At 41.1% G+C, this 22,442-nt stretch overlaps 1 protein-coding gene across 3 annotated transcripts in view; it reads right to left on the bottom strand.

The window, feature by feature from the left end:
• Window positions 1–1,294: 1,294 nt before the first annotated feature.
• WWC1 (WW and C2 domain containing 1) overlaps window positions 1,295–22,442 on the bottom strand; it is an 82,776-nt gene continuing 61,628 nt past the window's right edge. For 2 of the 3 annotated variants that reach the window (XM_083481814.1, XM_083481815.1), the window contains 12 exons: window positions 20,273–20,381; window positions 19,739–19,813; window positions 18,920–19,006; window positions 16,014–16,206; window positions 14,261–14,410; window positions 13,257–13,357; window positions 12,031–12,175; window positions 10,875–11,039; window positions 6,301–6,393; window positions 5,450–5,680; window positions 3,690–3,811; window positions 1,295–3,157 (listed from right to left, as the gene is read on the bottom strand). In XM_083481814.1, the coding sequence (XP_083337940.1) occupies window positions 3,091–3,157; window positions 3,690–3,811; window positions 5,450–5,680; window positions 6,301–6,393; window positions 10,875–11,039; window positions 12,031–12,175; window positions 13,257–13,357; window positions 14,261–14,410; window positions 16,014–16,206; window positions 18,920–19,006; window positions 19,739–19,813; window positions 20,273–20,381 (1,538 nt within the window). In that variant the 3' untranslated portion in view covers window positions 1,295–3,090. Of the gene's footprint in view, window positions 3,158–3,689; window positions 3,812–5,449; window positions 5,681–6,300; window positions 6,394–6,447; window positions 7,949–9,280; window positions 11,040–12,030; window positions 12,176–13,256; window positions 13,358–14,260; window positions 14,411–16,013; window positions 16,207–18,919; window positions 19,007–19,738; window positions 19,814–20,272; window positions 20,382–22,442 lie in introns of those variants that run through there. The other variant, XR_014520558.1, reaches the window with a different exon arrangement.

Here is a 22,442-nt window from a genome sequence, read left to right as displayed (position 1 = left end):
GGAGCGGGAGAAGACGCCGACCCCGAGATTGTTTCGGAAGGATAAACACAGCGGCACTTGCTGGGGAACTGATTCGGACTATAAATGATTCTCACTATAAACAGCATGGCAAGCGTGCTATATATATTGCTGGCTCAGATTAGTGTCTAAAGAAGCAATGTGGTGTAGTGGTTATAGTGTGTTGGGACCTGGAATACCAGGATTCAAACCCACAACCCCAGTTTTTTGTTAATGGTAACTAGTTCCTTTTCAAATTCGAGGACATAACTTCACTTCCCGGTCTATATTTTAAAGTGCCCCTTTATATACAAAATATGCTGTGGTATAGCTTCACACACAGAAGCATTTTCCGATTAGCGACTCCATGAACTGCAAGGATCTCGTAGTCACTACTAGAATCTATAGAGTTGAACACATAAAAATATTTTCTTCATCGAGACAAAGCCACATCCAGTACTATCCCCTCTGGTAAGATGTACCCATAAGCCCATTTGCCTTTCTATTATTATCCAGCTGTGAAGCTCTACTGAGATGATGGTCCAGTTCCCTTTTCAGAGTGAATACTTGACCCAATGAGGTAACAGCATGCAATGTAATTACCAGATATTGTTGCCCTCTTTCTTTACAGTGATGGAATTCTAAATTGACTCTTCATGGCCTTTAAGCTCAATAAAACGTCAAAAACAAATCAGCATGCAATTTGAAAAATATTTTGGCATGCTCTGGGAACTATTATAGCAATGGAAAAAAATCTCCAGGATGACGTGCTTAAAGGAAATAAGTACAGTCATGCCTCGGGTTCAATGTGCTTCGGGTTGAGTGCGTTTGAATTGCGCTCCACGGCAACCCAGAAGTAACGGAGCGCGTTACTTCCTGGTTTCGCCGCTCGCGCATGCACAGACGCTAAAAATGACATCATGCGCATGCGTGGAAGTGGCAAAACGCGACCTGCGCAAGTGCAGACGCGCCGTCGCTTGTTACGTTTGCTTCAGGATGCGAACGGGGCTTCGGAACGGATCCTGTTCGCATCCCAAGGTACCACTGTATATCCATTTCTAGCAAGCATCCAATGAAAACAAAGTTGATAAAGAAAAATAATCCACAAATTGTATTTTAAAATTTTATACACAACAAAGGCCTACACAGCTTCTTGGTCCCTGAGAAGCATCTTTCTCCCCCAACTCAAAGTGTGGCTTGAAACATGTCTTAAAGATCTATACCTTCGGCAGCAGGCACTGATACAGTTCAGAAACATCATTTACACAGTCAGAAACAGAGACAGAGATTAGGTATATAAATTTCTATAGCAATTTTAATCTGTTAATCCTGACAAAAATTTAAAATAGATATAAAGTCAATCATTTAGTGCTTGCCTATTAAAGTGTTTTTATACATGAAAAAGAACTATGTACATCTCAAGAGACTTCCAGTTTTAAACCACTCATCAACTTTACTCATGAAGGCGCATCTTGGCTTGTGGACCTTTAAGGCCTTTGTATTCCTATCCCCATTGTTCTCATTCTTGTGTTGGCAGCAGGTAGAGAAATGGGAGGGGGAGTGGTGCTGGTGGAGGATGGAGAAAGTGTGTGAACCTGTTCTGGTATTACATTCCAAATAATTCAACATGGTTTGAGTTTAAAGCTCTCACACACACCTCCTTCTCGTTTATTCACACATGGTATCCTGAAATAATTTATGTCTGTGATTTTTGAAAGTTGAGTGTTCATCAATATACTAATGTTCAAAAACAGTATACGTACCACAATTTGTTCCCACACCTCACAGTGACAGGGAGCAGAATAAGGCCTGGATATAGGACTCACACTAGGCTGGAAGCTTTCTCCAAAATATACTGCCTGAATGGTCTGTGCATACGTGCATATATGCCCCCCCCGTGTGTGTGTGTGTGTGTGTGTGTGTGTGTGTGTGTGTGTATACACACAGGCAAAGGTGAGAGTGTAAGCAAGAGAATGCTTGTGTGTGCACGCAAGTCAAGATAAACACATTACCAACCAAAGTGAACAAGCTGGGAAAAATATATACACAAATACTAACAACAATATGGTAAACTATGGCTTTTAGACATGGTTACAGTATTTCTAGACAAGGCTTCATTGTATTTTGTTTAGTAGCTGTTTTCAAAAGTAGCAAGAGGCAACCCACTCCAAATCAGTTATTCCAATCAATAAAATAAGGGAGATTAGATTTAAAAAAAAAACCTACAAAAGACTGCTTAGAAAATTTTGGTAGAAATTTTGTTTGTAAAAGCTCTTTATCAGATGTTAGGATTTCATGAGCATTTCTTTGCTTGCTTAAACCAAATTGAAATATAAAATAAAATAAAAAACCAAGTGTCATTTTCCTTAAAAGATGGAATTATTTTTGACTGCTAGTTGGTCATGATTCTATTTTCTTTGTTCAGCAAAACGCTGAGCCATCAAAGTCTCACAGGGGCATATGTTCCATGTAGCTCTCTCCCTATACAGAAATGGGTTCACTGAGCTTTGGAACTTTTTCTAGGTCAAGTACATAATGAGCTGAAGTAACAATCTCCAAATTAAAGTGCAGTAGATATCTTGAACTCCACACCCATTTTTATGACTTGGAAAGAAATTGAAGTGTTTCATAGCTCACAGAGCACTCATTTACAGCTCTTTTTTAAAAAACTTATCTCCTCTTCTGTTGGGTACAAAAATATTTAAATTAGCAAAAGCTATAAGAACTGGGGTATATTTAAGAATCAAAGAATTCTTGCTGTCTCAGATTCAAATTTATTGTGGTAAAACCTCTTTTAAAAAAAGTAGAGCTGTACAAAACATCTAAATGGAATTTATTAAAACAAAAATGTTGAGCTGAATTTGTTCGTATTTAAAAAATCTTTCCCAAAAATACATTGCTAAATATACAAACTATATAATCAAGTCATTTTAATGGTGGGGTTTGCAATGACAAAGAGAAAGCTAAAAATCTGGACATGGAGCTGCAACATACAAATGACTTGGTACCTTTGTAATACCACATAAATAAACTTCAGTGAAACAAAAATTATACTTTTCTGAAGTGGTTTGAAAAGAAATACTTAAATAGACATTAAACATCATCCACAGAGAGAGCAGGAATGTTTATCCTCGGCCGTGTGAAAAATGCCATTTTCTCTCTACAAAACACAAACATCAATTGTTAATGAAAGTTAAAAATAAGACTTCACTATTCAACAGTCAGAAAATAAAAAATCTATGTATGCCTTGTCTTGTACAACTTCACAGAAGCCCTACAGTAAGACTTCCAAAACACTTTTGAAATAGTCATTCAGTGTGAACAAAGCCAAAAGATTTCAATACAATAAATCTTACTGAACTATAGCCACCACAAAAGGCATTTTATCAAATCCCACACTGTTTTCTATTTGATAAGCATTCTACAGAATGTTATAGGTAGGTCATTCATTTAAAAACAAAGGGATCTGACAAGTAAGACAGTATTGTGTCACTGCCAGATAAGGACATCATAATAGGAGTCTGTTTTCAGAAAACACCATACAAGGTTGTGACTCATTATCAGAAGAGGACCATGATATGAGCATGACTACTTTGTTTCTACAGCCAAAGGTTTTTACGGTGCTGGTTAGTGAAGCTACATGAAAGGGGTAATCCATGCATTTGAGCAAAATCTGCAATGCATTTTCCTACCTGAATGACTGCACCTCTAAAGGCTCCTTTCGACTCTGGCCTCGTAGCCTATGCACATCTTTAGCAGCTGCTCTCATCATTTTATTAGCTTTGAGCTCGCACTTACATTCGACTTTTTCCACCTAAGTGATGAGGAATGAAGCCATTAATTTAAATAAAGGCACAATAGGTTCTTTTCTAATCTGGCATCCTCTGTGTAAAACAAAACACTTCATTTCCATGTCCAACATAGGGCATTCAGGTGGGACTGATTTATTTTGAGCCATAAACCACCAAAGCTGTAAAAGAATCGAGAATGGGAGAGTGATTTCATGGGCACTATTGTTCCTACCAATGTGCCTAGAAAAAGCCTCCTTACCTCTGGCCACTTGCACCTGCTGCACACGGTCCTGTGAGTTAACATCAATCCTACAATTCCATTCATATGAACAAATACAGAGGTAGATAAGAGGGAAAGTATGTGTCTCCTCATATACTTTTTTGATCTGGTTTTGCAAACAGATATTTTTTAAAGATGTTTTAGCTGGAATTTAAAAGCTTTTTGATGTTTTGAGTCACTGACTTGCCAATTATGCTTGTAATGAACCTACTGTCCCAAATTACTGAAGCCTGACTAGCATCCTCCAGAAGTTAGGCATTTAGTGTTGCAAGTCCCATGCTGTCAACAATATCTGAGCAGAGATTTGGCAGGAATCCTCACATTTGACTTTCAGGTGCCTCTTAAAAACCCTTTTATGACAACAGGGGTTGTTGTTTTTTTAAAAAAGAGTAGCCAGTCACTTTAATGATAGTTCTATTTTTAAAAATGTCTTTGTATTGCTATAAACCGCCCAGATAATTCATGATAGAGCAGTACAGAAATTCTTGAATAAATGCATGCAGGTCCCACTATGCAAATGTAATCCATTCCAGAGAAATGGTTCATAAAGCAAGCCAATGATTTCCATTGTTTCCAATGGGGAAAATCCCACTGCGTACTCAAGCAAAAAAAAAAAAGAGAGAGAGAGAGAGAGAGAGAAATCCATGGCTCCACCCTTGCTTCCACCCTACCAATTGTATGCCCAGCAGAGTGTTGGATGAGCTCGCTTAACCATATTCAGGTCTTCCTCCCTATTACCTTTGAATTACAACCTTATGCCTTCAGACAAAGAACCTCATCAGAGGCTGCGTACATCTTTGGTTCCAGGGGTTCCCTGGTGCCCTTGGCAAGGAGCTGTATCAGCACTTCCCCCGTTCCTTAAACCCTTGGCAAGGATGGCCTCCACTCCAAGTCAGAATAGAGAGGTGTGATTCTTGCCCCGCCCCCTGGGCCTGCACCCTTGGTGCAGTATATCTCTGTTTGGTTCATATACACTCCCAGAGACAGAGATTTTGGACAATCAGGTGCAGATGATATCATGGTATTTCACCATGCCATACATTTCTTTGAGATGGGGCTGAAGAGGGCAAGACAAGACAATTCTGACTAGACCCACTGAAACAGAACCTGTTTTAAATCCCACTAAAATGACAAGTACTGAAAAAGTACCTCAAAGATTCCAGCAGGTTTCACTACCAAAAGGAGAACTTTTTAAAACACATCAAGGGTGGTATTCAGCTACAGTTTAGTCAGAGTGGGCCCATTGTAATCAACGGACCTAACTTTGTCATGTTCATTAATCACAATGGGCCTACGCTGAGTAAAACATAATTGAAGCCTATTCCCTTTTGAAAATTTAATTGATAATGAAAAAGCATTTTGTAGTCGAAGAATAACTTGCCTGTTTCTCTACTAGTCTCATCAACATCTGAAATTGTTCATCTTTGTCTATGCACCGGGGTAGTTCCTTTTCCCCCTGACTTTGAGCTTGCTCTAGCTGTTCCTTCAGCTGCTTGAGGACAGAGATCTCTTGAACCAGCTGGTTGTGCCAGGTCTTTGAAGCCTGCAAGTCCAATTCCAGGTCCAGTGAGGTACGGATTAGACGCTCACCTCCAGTGGATCTAACAGAAGACTGAACAACAACGACAAAATATTTATTATAATGCTGAATTGTGATATCCTTTGATACACTTTGTCATGCTTAGAGACTTGAAATACTAATGGTTGCTGACACCTAACTGAAAATAATGGTTTGCATCCAGTGCAACAGGAATTCCATCTGCTCCTTCCAAATGCTCCTCCAAAATATGCTCCAGAAGGCCTCCCAGTTCCTCAGAGCTGATTCTGAGAGTGCAAAGAGGGCTGGAGGGGGGAAGTGAGGAAGTGGAAGTTCTGTTGCATGCACAGAAGTCTCCTGCACCAGGGCAGTTGCAGCATTGGGATGCATCCCGATATCTTTATGAGAAATGCTTCAGACATTCTGAAACTATGACAGCTTCAAAAATTATTCAGAACTACATGCCAAATGCTCCACAATATAATTTCTCTTTGACACATTAATGGAAACCGCAAAACACAAACCTTCAATAACATCAAGAGCCGTTGATGTTAATATGCAAAACTGGAACAGGGCACACAAAGAACAGTTTAACTAATCGTTATTTTAAAAGAAACTAGGCTAGCTTGTGAAAAATGTATACAGCTCAACAACTCAATAAAAGAAAACAGCATGTAAGATTTATATATTTTTACCCTTTTCATCCTGACACTTCGCCTCTCCACAGCATTTCGAACAAAGGGTGGTTTCTTGGATAGTGTTGAACTATCACTATCACTACGATTAAGCTGAAAAAGAGAAATGAACAAAGGCACTGAGATAGGAAAGTTGTTCATCTAAGGAGAGGTGGCTACACAGGAAGTGGATACAGCAGAGAAGGACAGAACATACTTTCTATAGAGAAAGTCCTAGCCTCAATCCCTGGCATCTCCAGGCAGGGCTGTAGAAAGACTCCTGTCTGAAACCTGCTTCCAGTCAGAATAGACAATACTGAATTAGATGGACCAATGGCCAGACAATATAAAGTAGTTTTTATGTTGCCAAGATACGGTTGTGTTGAGGTGGGATTAGAATCTTAAAACAGCGGAGCCTCTAAGACTTGCATTGGGAAATAATTTGTTAAGGAGGGTTTATACCAACTGCTACTCTTCTTGAATGCAATAGAAGATGAAAAGTGAGTTCTGCAATGGGTTCTGCAGCCAAACATGTTGACACAAGATATTTAGGATCAAAAGACCTACTTATCCGTATTACTGAAATAAAATCTGCCTCACAACAAAAAATAATATTTGAATGTCCGCAGTTTGTTTAGAGCAGCAGAAGCGTGACAGGATTATATTCCTAGAGTTGAAGTTCTTTGCCTTTGTGTTGTTTCAGGATGCAAGGGAAAGCCTTTATCTGTGTGACTTTTTATCCTGAACTCAGACAATGTTCCTTTGCTCTTGGGATACTCCTTCCAATTGCATATTCAAGGCACTCACTACATGCAGTGATCTGGCAACAAAGGAAGCAGCTTTATACTCCTTCTCCCTCCTTGAGGCATCTACTATCACACAAACAGTACTTTAATTTTTTTTAAAAAAAGTGTTGTTATATTTTTGGAAGCCCCAATACATTCCATTCAGGGTAAGTAAATGGAGCAAAATCTGGAAAACCCTTTAGTGCATCTCCTGTTCACTGCACTGAGCCATCCATCTATCTTGCCATGCCTGAATGCCCCCTGTCATGTGCTATTTGTTCCATGGCCTGTTGCCCAAAGGCCTGTCTTAAAAAACAAGATGATGCAATTTAGAGGTTTAGCCTAGTGCCGAGAGTTCAACTTGCAGCTAAATCAAAAGGAAAATTGATAGCTGGTGAGCCTAACAGTGTCTGAATTGGGAAGCAATAAGTGTATCAGACCCTGTTGTGCTTCATCACAGCAATAGGCAGCCTTGATGTGCAGAAGGAACACCTCGTTCCTCAGCAGAGTGAGCCCATGCGTCAATGAAAGGACCTTCCTGACAGTGTTTTCCTTGTTTGCTTCACAGACTGAAGTTAAAGAGAGAGGTTATTTATAGTCCCGTCTGATCCTGTCTTCTGGAACTAATTAATTATGAATAAACATTTAATCAAAGAGGTGAACTTGGAGCATACGTAACAGATGGACTGGACATATTCAGCCATATCATACCTAGTTGAAGTCACAATAGTTTTCATTTTCAAATTTACATTCTCCCTCTCACCTCCACCCTTCTCTATGCAAAGGTCACACTGTTTGAAAACACTTTATTCATTATTATGCCAGGATAAAATTGGCAGAGGTCTCTCCCATGAGGTCTGTTCTTAAGTACCGTATTTTTCGCTCTATAGGACGCACTTTTTCCCCTTCAAAAATGAAGGGGAAATGTGTGTGCGTCCTATGGAGCGAAGAAGCCATAGCCCCGTGACCCTCTCCCGGCTGGAGAGGTGGCGCGCGGCTATGGCAGGAGCCTCTTTAGCCGCGCACCACCTCTCCAGCCGGGAGAGCGCGCGCGCGGCTAAAGCAGCCCCCCGCGACCCTCTCCCAGCTGGAGAGGTGACGCGCAGCTATGGCAGGAGCCTCTATAGCTGCGTGTCACCTCTCCAGCCGGGAGAGCGCGCGCACGGCTAAACAAGCCCCCCGGGACCCTCTCCCGGCTGGAGAGGTGACGCGCGACTACGGGAGTAGCCTCTATAGCTGCGTGTCACCTCTCCAGCCGTGAGAGCGCACGCGCGGCTAAACAAGCCCCCCGGGACCCTCTCCCGGCTGGAGAGGTGACGCACGACTATGGCAGGAGCCTCTATAGCTGCGTGTCACCTCTCCAGCCTGGAGAGCGCGCGGGGGGCTATGGCAGGAGCCTCTCCACTGCACGCCACCTCTCCAGCCGGGAGAGCGAGCGCGGGGCTAAAGAGACTTCTGCCATAGTCGCGCGTCACCTCTCCAGCTGGGAGAGGGTCGCGGGGGGCTGCTTTAGTCGCGCGCGCGCTCTCCCAGCTGGAGAGGTGATGCGCGACTATGGCAGAAGTCTCTTTAGCCGCGCACCACCTCTCCAGCCGGGAGAGCGTGCGCGCGGCTAAAGCAGCCCCCCGCGATCCTCTCCCAGCTGGAGAGGTGACGTGCGACTATGGCAGAAGTCTCTTTAGCCGCGCGCCACCTCTCCAGCCGGGAGAGCGCGCGCGCGTCTAAAGCAGCCCCCCGCGACCCTCTCCCAGCTGGAGAGGTGACGCGCGACTACGGCAGGAGCCTCTATAGCTGTGTGTCACCTCTCCAGCCTGGAGAGCGCGCGGGGGGCTATGGCAGTAGCCTCTCCGCTGCGCGCCTTTCCCCGCTCCCCGACCTGCTCTTTGGGGCTGGTGGTGGACTTCCCCCTGCCAGCCCCAAAGAGCAGGTTGAAAGGAACCTGAAGCCTGGAGAGCGAGAGGGGTTGGTGGGCACCGACCCCTTTCGCTCTCCAGGCTTCCAAGGTAGCCGCCTGAAGGCGACTGAACGCACCTTAAACAGCACCTTGTTTTAGAGGGGGAAAACAAGAGGGGGAAAATTCTCCCCCTCTCTGTGCAGCGCCTCCTGCCGCTTCGCTGAAGGGGTGCTGGGCAGAGAGGGGGAGATTTCCCCCCCCCTTGTTTCCCCCCCTCTAAAACAAGGTGCGTCCTATAGAGCGAAAAATATGGTATATTGGCCAGTGAGTCTATATGCTAAGTTTTTAAGAAACAGCAGCACAGTAATAAAGAATCTAATTCAGGGTCAAGTGATTTAAAATAAAATAAAAAACACTTAAGGATATTTGTCCCCTAGCTTCTTTTCCAGTTCTAGAGAGACAGGGAAGAATATAGGAAGCAAGCTTTGGGGGTGAGATTATAGTTCAGCCTATGTGTCGTAACACAGGTAACTCTTGAGAAATTCTATGGTAAGTATAATTGAGTCAACTGCTATCTTTTGATGGACAGCCATCACATGCAATGAACTATTTATATAATTAAGTAAATTTATATCCCACCCATACTCTCAAAGGAGCCCTACACCTACTGAGATAAAAACTACAGAAAATGGACATGGTTCAAAACTCTGGGGAGACTCCTGTGAAAGAAGACAAAATCCCATGGGACTCAGAACTGGAAAATGACTTGAAATTGTGATCTCTTCGCTGATGTAAACATTTTCCAGCTCATTGAAGAGAACAAAACAATCCTTGCATATTTGAACCTCTATGAGTGCACACATTGCTACTGCTGGATGTACACAAACTATTCTTCTGTTAATGTTTAGATGAAAAGCTGCTCTGCTGTCAAAAAGTGACAAACCAAACAGGTATGACTACAAAATTGAACTGATCTAACTCCTGCTGAAAGAAGAGCCAATAGTATACATGCAAGTTTCCCTTAGTTTGGAAGGGTGATCAGACATAAGATATACACATAACTTATTTACTATAATCCATATAGTCACTTTAGGCAGATACTGACCTAACAGAAATAGTTATATACTACCAGTTTTATTGCTTGGTAGTATATGTAGTTCTATATGTTTTTCAGATCTTATTAAATGTTCTATCATGTTGTGAATCACTTCACTATTTGTTGTAATTAAAGGGCACCATATAAATAAGTCAAATAAATAAATACAAGTAGGAGACAGTTTTATGATGTATTTCTTTAAATCTGAGTAAGCGAAATGAACAAACTAAATGATGTGCTTATGAATCTATTTCCTTGACTGCCTATATTGGTAATTCTTTAATGAAAACATGTATTTTAAAATGCATTAATATAGGATGAAATCCAGATAGATGAAACAACCACTAAGTGTTAAGGGATTTCTGAAGCTCCCTAAGAGAACACACCACTGTTGTTTAAATTCTCCCACATTCAAAAAGTGGGGGATCTGAATAAGAAAGCAGGAGAGGCACATGTTCACTATTTTTTCTTACAGATTTCACCTTTAAACAGTGGTTGCGCCAAATCCTCACACTTTTTTTTTTTGCATTTGAGAGAATTGAAAGCACAACTGGAGTTTCTATGGATGTGCCTTCCAACAATTCCATATGTACCTGTGGGTAGGGCGGCTGGGTGTCCTCTGAATCATGGCTTGCAGTTTGCAACTTTTGCTTTAATTACCGTACTTGTAGGCCATGGCATTTAATATTAGATTTCAGGTGTCAATTTATCTGAGCGCCTTAGTGACATTTTCATCTACCTTTTACAGAAAGAGGGTATATGCTACCTATGAGTATTCTGTTCACAGACAGACGACAGAGAGAAATGCTGTTTTCCTTACCCGACACACATACTGGCTCTGTGGTCCTGGAGAAAAGGTTTTGGAACGGATAATAGTGCTGCCTCTAACAAAAGGAGTTCGTAGAGGGTTAGAAGTTCTTTTATCTTTTGGACGAACTACTGCAGAAGATTGTGCAAGACTCTCTGTGTTGGTCTCTTTATCCACCTACAATATATATAGGGCAGAATAATATTATAGTGCATTTCAGACATGAATCACTACCATCAAGTTTTAATTTAGAATCAGCACTTCTAAAAACACCACAGTACAGACACATACCATAACAAGAGAGAGAAAACATGAAAGTTAAAATCCAGCACAGAGTTAAACATATTTAAGGCTAAGCTCATTCATTTCAGTGTCTCAAGTGCCCTGGGTTCTGTGTTGGAATTATGGACTATAAAATTTGTAAATACAATTTTATGTAAGAAATTAGTACTGGCTGGAAGCTGAGGGGGCAGGGTGCCAAAAGGAAATGACAGGAGAAACAGAATCCAGGAGCTCTCCTTGTAAAACTGCTAACATAGAAATATAAGCCTGTTCAACAACTTCCTAGATTTGCTTGAGAAAACAGATAACTGTGCATGGAAGCATGAACGTAACCTGGTTTGCCTATGCAAATATTTGTTTGTGCTGCCAAGGTCATACAGGTATACTGCATTCTTTGACAGCAATATATTTGGGCAGAGTTTGCTGGCCTGATTCACCATATCTCATTACTGAAGACGTACATGATTCTCTTCTAACAACAAATCAGGGACTTTCAACTAGTTCGTAATGTGAAGTTTCACCCTACAGTAAGAGTGCTACAGAAGCTACTTAACTCACTTGGCAATAATGTTTGCAGGCTACAGTGAAAAACAAAACAAAATAAAATAAACATCAGACCCAATACTGAATGTCTCTCGCTTCCTCCCTTCTTACCTTCTGTATGCCAAATGCTTGTATTCTACTATTTCCCTGATGCGTTCACAACTAAGCATGTGCTGTGTGAAGCCTAGCAAACAATTCACAAGCAAATGGAAAACAAAAAAGCTCAATTCCATCATGTTAGAGGTGAAACAAGGGCACTGCAGCAATAACATAGTGCTTAAGTCAGCTTGTCCTTCTAATCACCTGCTTACATAGGACTCTGCGTTCCTTGTGCTTTCTTTACCTTGATGGCTGCTGACTCAGCCAGTGACAAGGATGTGGTCTCTTCTGTTTCCCATATTGCCCTTCCACTATAAAACTCTCCTCCTCCTCCTTCTTCTTCTTCATTTTCACTGTTGCCATCTTGCTCAGCATCTTCTTCATCTTGCCTGTTACATAACAAAACTTCACTGTGAATAGGTAAAGCACCCTTGGAACACCAACCGTAAGAGCTTTGGCAAAGCTAACAGTATTCTCAGACAAAGTGAGCATAATTTCTACAGCACTATGAGATGCACCGCAATGCTATATAATACAGTGGCATGAGCACGCTACTAGTTAAAGGGAGAATAAATTTGGACTTATCAGTGCGATACACCACATTCCACACCATACCTCATTCATCCTTTGTGAGGTCCTAAAAACAACAACTCAGAACTACTACCCAGGAAGAGAAACCCCAAACAATCCTTCCACATGGTGTCACTGCATGCAGCAAGCTGTACTGTTTGTACTAGGACTTATCACATTAGTCATCTAGGTTGCATAGAATCAGGGATATGAGTCACCAACTGTGAATACACTTCACTATACTAGGTTGATTCACACAGTTTAATACAAATGTTGTGCACTTCAATATGCAACAAAGGTCTCCAAAAGGTACGTATAAGATGAGTTGGGCTTAGCCCAAGCCCAAGAGGTTATAAACAGAACATTTAGAATGAGTATTTCACTTGCCTTATACGTATGAATAAAGTGATCATCAGACACAATCTGGCTCAAAAGGGCAATCACAGAGATTCTTTTTTGAACTTACTAAAAGCACAGCTTCAGCATTTCTGGGAACACCTTAGCAGTTGTTTTATCTAACTAATTTAAACAAATTAAACTGATTAGGCTACACTCTGTTGTGACACACTAATAATGGAATAAACTAGAGCCTATGCATTCAATTTAGGTAAAAATATAAAATACAGTTTCTTCAAAAATTAGAAGTGTAAAGGTTGACTTCTAAAAGTTAAGAATTTAACTTTTAACCTTGTTATCTCCTTCATTTCTGAAAAATGGTTAGAGAGAAATATGGGGAATTCTGGGAAGGGTATGGGCAAAATTGCCACCACAATAGTGACAAAACCTTTTGACTACATGTTGTCTCCTTAAATTTAACTCATTCCTTTTTACTATTATCATAAAAGCCCACAGAAACTACAGCACTGCAGTGTTGTAATACAACAGCTTCATATCACTTACCAGTTCTCACTAGTAAGTAAAGTGCTCCTGCTTTCTTCTAGCTTTTTCTCTACAGCTTCGAGTTCAACAGCGGTCTGTTCCAGCAGTGCAGATACAGAGTCCTGTGGGGAATGAGTTAATGACATTGTTATTTCTTAATGTCCATTTAGTTTCAACAGAAGCTATCATTACTGAAACCCAGAGAATAGTATTCTGCCAGCTAAGTACACAGTTTAGCGAAAAACAAAAGCTTCACATTTTTTGAGAGGAGTTACCATATTTTTCTGTGTGTAAGACGCCCTAGTGTATAAGATGATCCCTATTTTTTTGAACCCAAAATTAAGAAAAGAAAACCCTAAAACAGAAGTGAAAATCTGGACGATCGGCAGTGGCGGCAGAAAGTTGTTGATACGGTTTTTGGCTGAGTGTCCTCAAAATTTCCAGCGTGAGGTACATGCAGTGGTGCAGAAGTAAAGGCAGCGGCTCCCCTTCGGTGGTTGTGGAGAAGTGATGGGCAAGAAGCTCCCAAGCAGGATGCCAAGGCCCACTCTGTGCCAGGCCATGCAGTCAAGCAAACCAAGCCGAGGAAGGCGGGGAGCGTCCCGAGGGCGGGGTGGGGGTTTGAGGGAGAGAGAGAAAAGGAAAGAAGGGTGAGGAGAGGTAGCCGAGGCAGCTCTTGGCAGTGGCTGCTCTCCCTCTGGTGGTAGAGCTAAGAGTGGCTGGAGGAGGTGAGATAACTGCCAGTGCGCAGCCAGCAGGGAAAGGAGAAGGAGGGGACAGTGGCAGGAGGGACTGCCTCAGCCTGCCCAAGACAAAGTCCCAGACATTTGCTTAAATATTTTAAAAATCCCCCCCAGATGCCCATGTTCTGTGTATAAGATGACCTCCAATTTTTAAACTATTTTTTTGAAAACAAAACCCGTTATACATGGGAAAATGTAGTATATTTCAGACCCACAAATCTGAGGTTTTGTCTTCTATCCTAGTGTGGCTTCTGCAAAACATCTTCATTCATAAGTTATTACCATTTTTTCAGTGCAGGGTAGTTTGGAACAGACATCATCTTGCTTATTTTTACTTTGCGCCTGCAGGTATTTATAGCTAAGGAGGTTATACCAACGCGTTGACCTCTCTCCAGATTTGCAAGTCTCAGCGAGGCTAATTTGTGCACCTCCCTGCAGGGAAAAAAAAGCAGCAATGGACATCTTCATAACATTCAAATAGCAATGAAAACAAATGTTGAGAGAAATGCATGACCTTGAGGTACGTATATAATTTTCCTTCCCTTGCAATTTCTGCATTACACAGATAACGATTTCCATAATTGCAGCAGCACCTTTTTCAGCTGCCAGCCCCACAGTGGGGAAGTCACACCGGCAGTAGCTACAAGCATGCCTGGCAAGACCAGTTTGCAGAAATAGCACTTTGGCGTGAGTGCAACCCCTGCTTCAAGCGCCATGGGCACTCCCAGGATATTTGTGTTGGGATCCACTTTTGAATATCAACTGACCCATGCAGACACACAAATAAGTCGCTTCAGTAAGCACTGCCTGCTGCAACTGCCGGCAGTCCCATATGCTCCCAAGGTGCTTGTGAGTGTACCATCATTAAGAGAGAACCAACTGCAAGTGTGCAACCTTATGGCAAGAACTTTAAGTCATGCATTCATAAATTCATTGTGACAGGAGAAGACCAGTGCTAAAAATAACAATAGATACATAAATATGTAATTTTTGTTCTGCTTAGGTTTTATTAACAGTTTTATGCTGGCTTCATGTTTATAGTCGCTACTATTATAACAATCTACAAAAATGCAAATACAACACGCTGGCTAATAACTGTTAGTGAATATATAATCGGTTATGATATCATTCAAAATATACGAATAAGCCACTTCAATATGATGTATATATCATAGAACACACCTCACAAAATATAGGGATGCGGGTTGTTATAGGGATGCGGGTGGCGCTGTGAGTTAAACCACAGAGCCTAGGACTTGCCGATCAGAAGGTCGGCGGTTCAAATCCCTGTGTTGGAGTGAGCTCCCGTTGCTCGGTCCCTGCTCCTGCCAACCTAGCAGTTTGAAAGCACATCAAAGTGCAAGTAGATAAATAGGTACCGCTCCGGCGGGAAGGTAAATGGCGTTTCCATGCACTGCTCTGGTTCACCAGAAGCAGCTTATTCATGCTGGCCACATGACCTGGAAGCTCCCTCGGCCAATAAATCGAGATGAGCGCCGTAACCCCAGAGTCGGTCACGACTGGAACTAATGGTCAGGGGTCCCTTTACCGTTACATTTATATGTATCAGAGTCAAACAAAGAATCAAACAAATCAATGAACAGCGAGGAACGCCAAGCCGTCTCTCAAAGTAAGACGTCTCTCTTATAACAGATGTCTCTATTATAACGGGCTGCAGTCCTAAGCCCATATACCTAGGAACAAGCACCATGGGACTAAATGGGACTTGCTTTTGAGTAGACATGGTTAGGATTACAGCTCTAGTTGTTTAATATATGAGCTTGTTTTCATTGGTTTGCAGTTTGTATTATCCTTGTATCAATAAACACTGATACAAATACCTTAAAAGGAGGGATATAACGGCATTAAATAAATAAATAAATAAATAAATAAATAAATAAAATTATTACTTTCCAGAAAATAGTTACAAATTTCTGTCTGATAATGTAATAGTTATACAGGGAACCCTAACTATCAGTCAAATGATAGTTTAAACACTAAAAGCATTAAGCCAACAGCATAAACAAACACTAACCAAGCATTCTTCAAGGTGGTACTTATTCAAAGCGCAGACATCAATCCTTAATGTCTTCTGTCGTAATACAGAATAAGGGATTGCAACGCAAAATAATTCATTGTAAATTAGATTGTCTGATGCTTCCATTAGGCTTGTGCGGAACAAACAGCTTGTGCTTTCAGAAGAAGGAAGAATAGCCACACGAACACTCCTGTTGAAAAATAGCTATAATCAGCATTATTTACTTTACAAGCATATGTGGAGAATATTACAGTTCAGCACAGCGTCCCCACACAAGAACTTAGCATAAGCAACAGGATCAATCCCAAATATAATAATGAGCACTATACTGCTGTATACTTGCCCTGAAACAGTAGCCATATTGTATACCTGCTATTTTACAACGTCTAATTATTTCAGCAGGGTTTCTGTTGGATAGCTATCATACAGAGCTGGCAAGATGAAATATATGAAAGTTCATTTATTAGCATAATTTAGTCAGAAATTAAAGACAGGAAGATTGTGTACGAGCTACAGGCATGTGAAAATATCTGGGAAAGACTGTCTAAAAACCTCTGTTTCTGTCTTGGATTATTTTCTCCCATCTTTTGTACACAGACAGAAGAGAGACAGAAAACTGTGATGAGCCACATGATCTACATAAAGCAAACAACAGCTTGCTGAAATTCCCTTATGGGAAGACATTAGGACAGATAATTATCCAGTTTCCCAGAACTATTCATTACTGTTCTTTTGCAGAGAAAAACATTTACAAATAGACTATAATCAGATAATGCATGCATTAATCCATTAAACCATTTATTAACTCCAGTTTATGCTTAATCTTGACTCGGAACTACTATAGTTAATTTCCTCTGCTTCCGAGAAAATATTTTCAAGACGAGTACTCTTTAAAAGCAAACCAAGCTGGGTCAGTTAATGCTTTTAACATTTGCGGCTTTGCTTGTATGTGCTCCATGGAAGTTTCCTTCTAACTTTTGTATTTTACAGAGGCTTCTTTTGTACCAGCTGAGCTATTCAATGAGGACAGATAGAAGGACAATCTGTGATTGTTACAGCTACTAAACCCCATGCTCCTCTAAGTCCTGTACCAGCCAAGGCAGAAAAGGCAGAGTAGCTGGAGGAAAAGAGGTTTCCCAGCATTACAGCGGTGTACTCCCCTCTTCTACCCCACTCCTTAAACTGGGTGTGTGTCAGGTGAATGGGAATGCTTTGGATCCAGCACTACTGAAATTATGATTCAGCAGAGCATCCAATTATACCAATATATACCACTGCATTGTGAAATTTACCATCCTATTTCCTGTGTATGGGTTGTATCCAATGCTAGTGAAAGAACTTCGAAGAAAAAAGCACACCAAGAACTCAGGCCAATGTAAGTTTCAATGGTGCGAGTGGTCCCTACTCACAAATCAATAGTGCCAAAAACTAATCCATTCAAAAGTACCGTATTTTTCACTCTATAAGACGCACCAGACCACAAGACGCACCTAGTTTTTGGAGGAGGAAAGCAAGGAAAAAAATATTCTGAATCTCAGAAGCCAGAACAGCAAGAGGGATCGCTGTGCAGTGAAAGCAGCAATCCCTCTTGCTGTTCTGGCTTCTGTGATAGCTGCGCAGCCTGCATTCACTCCATAAGACGCACACACATTTCCCCTTACTTTTTAGGAGGGAAAAAGTGAGTCTTATAGAGCAAAAAATACGGTATGTATTCTGACAAGAATTACAAATTCAAATAGAGATTGAAACTTACATTGGCCTGAGTTCTTGGTATGCTTTTTTCTTGGTATATTTAATAACAAGAACTCCAACTTATTTTAAGTGAAAGAACTTCTGCATCTGCAATAGGACTTCCTCTCCTCCATCCTGAACACTCAACCCAACTTGCTTTGGGTTTCCCACTATCCCTCCAGAGTGAATTTTTTTTTGGGAGGAGGTTAGGGGTGTGCAGGAAGTGGGGTGGAAGTCCCATTGCACAAGCAGAAGTCCTTTATGCTAGATAGAGTAGTTTGCTGTTTCGTTCCTCACACTAGAGGATAATGAGTAGCCATAATGTTCAGTTATGGAGATTATACCCCAAAAGAGTGATGTAGTGTGGAAACTCTTATTTCATACATTTGGAAGCACTGTTCTTTTCATTTCAAGTTAAATTGTGAATGCATTCTAGGAGTGGGGACTTTAATTGAATATAATTTTTGTACCTATAAAGCACTATAGCTGACTTAACAAGCGCAATCCTATACAGTGGAACCTTGGTTCTTGAACGCTTTGGTATTCGAACATTTTGGCTCCCGAATGCCGAAAACCTTGAAGTAAGTGTTCTGGTTTTTAAACGTTTTTCGGAAGCCAAACATCTGACGCAACTGTCGGTTATTGTTTCTGGGGCGCCTTGTTTTTCAAACGTTTCAGAAGTTGAACAGACTTCCAGAATGGATTACGTTTGACAACCAAGGTACCACTGTATATGTCTATTCAGAACCAAGTCCCTCCCCATGTTCAGTGGTGCTTACTCCCATGTAAATGTGTATAGGATTGCAGCCCAACAAGACTCCTTAACTAAAGTTTAGGGTAACAACAACATAAACAACAACAAACAGTTTTACTTCACAACTGAAGTAAACATATTTGGGAAATCACACTTGCAAGCAATAAAATGGATCCTTTATGAGCTGGTCAATTGCCTTCATAACAAATTAGCCCAAAGACAATGAATCTGCAAAAGCACACAGGAATGAAACAAATTTTAGAAAATAATTCCAATTTCCTATGCCATATGCTAAAGTTGGCACTTATCTATCTTTTGATTGTCAGCTTATTCAATACTGATTTCTCTGTCTCCCTCTCCCCCTCTCCTTCCCACAATCTTATACAGGCATGTCCAGCATGTCATTCCACTTACTTACACTTTCTGGTCTTGCTGTGGCAGGAGAACAGGCACATTATTCATCTGGGCAACTAATATTGCAAACTGCTTATTTTTCTCATCATACCTAAATTGGAAAATAAAGAGAAAATATAACTGTAGGCAGTGTTAGAAATGACCCTAATCACAAAAGAGGTTGTTGATATTCTAAGACACTTTCTGATTTTCAGAGCTGTGTACTCTTAGACTAGCCGAAAACAGTAGAACTCACTTCTGAATGCACACACATAGGATTGGACTACAGGTCTACAACCACAATAATATTTACCACCAAACACAGTAGGATTTAATTTAAGTAATTAAGTTTAGGATTAGGGAGAGACAAAATTGCTAGATGGAGTGACAAAACTTTTTGGCAAATCAGAATTAATTTACTCAGGGGTCCATTAAAATGCAAAATAGGACTGGGAAATTCACTTTCTGCCTATAATAGTGAATACAAATGTTTAACATTGTTAACAATATGGTGGAGGGAAATGTATTCAAAGCAGGCAGCCCATCATGCAGTTAGATTTCCCCCACGACTTACACTATGCTGAAATAAGCAAGGGATACTGTATTAAGAAGTACCAGAGGCCTGTACTCTGAGGCCCTGTCATCAAGTCAGCAATATTCCCCCATCAACACCACAGATACGCAAATCCAAAAAATATTTTTATGCCATTTATTTAACTAAAGATTACATGAAATGTTGAACACTGAAAGTTATTTGCACAATATAAAAGACTCCAGAGTGGGAGAAGTATTGGAAATGAATTAAGATATTAGTTCAAAACACTGGAGAAATAACTCAGCTTACTTCATTGAAATTTGAACTTTAGCAGTCTTAGTTGCATCTTCGTTGTCAAACACAATAGCTTCTGGCACACAAGGCCTGGAAAAAAGAGAACATTTAGATGGCATAAAGTCTGCAATACTGGGGTTGAGTTGGGTGAATCATTCCACACACACAAAAAATACTGTATTCTTCCAGTTATTAGATGAGGATTCTGACTCAAAAATCATGTCAAAAAACTGAGGTCGTCCTATACATAGATAGTGGATTGAGTGGGGGGAGAAGCAGTGCGCCTGCCAGCCAGTTGGCAGGAGCGCAACTTCCCCTGATGCCACTATGCATCAGGGAGTGTTTCCTGCCTGCAGCTGCGTGGGGGAGAGAAACTCAACAACTCTGGGTCATCTCCCCTCATTTTCTTAAAATTGAGTCCGCAAAAATAGGGGGAGGTCTTATACATGGGGGTGTCTTATAGATGGAAAAATACAGTAAATCCTGGAAGCTCCCTTGTCGCACTGTCTGATCTGGTTAGGATGTATACCATGTAATACATAAGAGTACCTTTGCACCGATGCTTCGTACACTCCACTGTCTCCAGCCACAGACTCATCTGACACTGCAGCTGATACACAGGCTGTCTTCAGTGCAGCTCCTTCAACCATACTTACACCTACAAAAACAGAGGGAGGAAAGGAGTTTTGATCATTTTTATCATGAGTTGGATGCATCAGCAAGTGAAAGACTAATCCTTAATTTGTATGTTGTTATCCCCTTAAAAAGAACCCTTTATTTAGACAATATACAGAAGTTTAAAAATGTTTACAACCAAGTCTGTTATACTGGGAATTAAAAAACAAAAAACTTTGCCTAAGGCAGGGGTAGCCAACGTGGAGCCCACCAGATGTTGGATTAAAATTCCAATCTTCTCTGACCACTGGCCAGAGTAGCAGATACTGATGGCAGCTATGAGTCTACCAACATCTGAAGGGCAGCGTGTTGACTACTCTGACAAAGTCTTGGAAAAGTGCTGCAGATAGACGGTACTGAGCTAGAGGAACCAAGGGGCTGACTCAGTATACACCACTTTCATATGCTAAGATCAAGAATGTTTTTTAAAAATAGATGTCAGTTGTGCAGATGTTCTGGAGAACAGACAAAGAGATGATCAGATAAATAAGACAAGGCCAACACAGCAAGTCAAATGCAGCCTGCCAATTACAGTAGTTCTGTACACTGATTGTCAAGACAGTATGTGAGCCCACCGTAAATTAATTCTTGGCCTCAGTTGTTCTACTATCCTAAAGACAATAGCATGTTCTACAACTCACCTTCATGACTCTTACCTTAAGCTGCTCACTATTGGTAATACTTCTCTACATGGGACCTACAGATTTGCAGTCTTTTAAGAATGCAACCTTTGTGGCTTCTCAGGAAAATCCAGTAAGTGTGACAGAAATTATTCTAATTAAATATTTTCCCAATACAGGTTCATTCTATCTCCTGCCCCCCCTTTAAAGCCCTACTTCATTATTATTTTTAAAAATCTGGATGATAGTTTTTAATTGCACATAAGCAAAGGCAAATTCCATTGTTCAAGTTAATTAAACTAGATAAAAGATACTGAAATTGGGGAGCAGAAAAAGCTTTGGGGAAAAACACGATTTCACTAAAGAAGGGGTGTTGGAGATTTGGGGAATATGCTATTTAGTTCTACTTACAAGAACATGTGAGGACACATGATCCCAGGAGGCCAGGCTGTAACTCAATCATGCAGCTTTTGCGCTACTCTAAGCTGTGTGAGCAGAACCCAGGGAGTGGATGCTTTCCTCATTACTGCCCTGAAATAAACTACCTGTGGTGATTATTATGTCTGCTGACTGAATAACAACCCCAAATCACTTAATCTGCTTAGCGCCTTATAGCTTTCACTTTAACAGCCACAGCCATTCTCAAGGAGCCAAGAAAGGTTAAGACTAATTACTAGCAAGATCTAATGGGAATAATAACCATTTCATACTACAAACGTGGCCATTGCTCAAAAGAGAAGGGAAAAGCTCAGGGCACCATGTTAAAGGCAAACACTATTCCAGTATCTTTCCTTGATCAGGGTTATGTGACCCATTAATATGTTGCTTACTTAACACAACAAAACCTTAGAGATACTAACTGAAATTCTACTTGGTGCTCTTTCACAGATTAGCAAGTAAGTCTATAGGGTAGGTGGACTGTGCAATACCTAAAGAGTTCCAACATGCCAGTCCTTCAGCAAGCTCACAAAATAAAAGCTCTGTGGCCATCTTGTTGTGGACTCTTTGTCACCATTTTGTGAGTCATTTTGGACTCAAAGCTGTAACTACCTGCCAGCAGACTGACTCACCAGAGTGGTGCATGCTCTGGTTATCTCTTGCTTGGACTGCATGGGGCTACCTTTGAAGGTGACCCAGAAACTACAACTAATCCAGAATGCAGCAGCTAGACTGGTGACTGGGAGTGGCCACTGGGACCATATAACACCAGTCCTAAAGGATCTTCATTGGCTCTCAGTGTGTTTCTGAGCAAAATTCAATGTGTTGGTGCTGACATTTAAAGCCCTAAACGGCCTCGGCCCAGTATACCTGAAGGAGCATCTTCACCCCCATCATTCAGCCCAGACACTGGACTTCTGCTGCAAGAAGCAAGGTTACAGGAAACCAGGCAGAGGGCCTTCTTGGTTGTGGCACTCTCCCTGTGA

The sequence above is a fragment of the Podarcis liolepis genome (assembly GCF_965112155.1).
Source record: "Podarcis liolepis genome assembly, chromosome: 2".
Taxonomy (NCBI): Eukaryota; Metazoa; Chordata; class Lepidosauria; order Squamata; family Lacertidae; genus Podarcis; species Podarcis liolepis.
The sequence above is the reverse complement of the archived record's forward strand: the minus strand, read 5'-3'. Positions and strand labels throughout refer to the sequence as shown.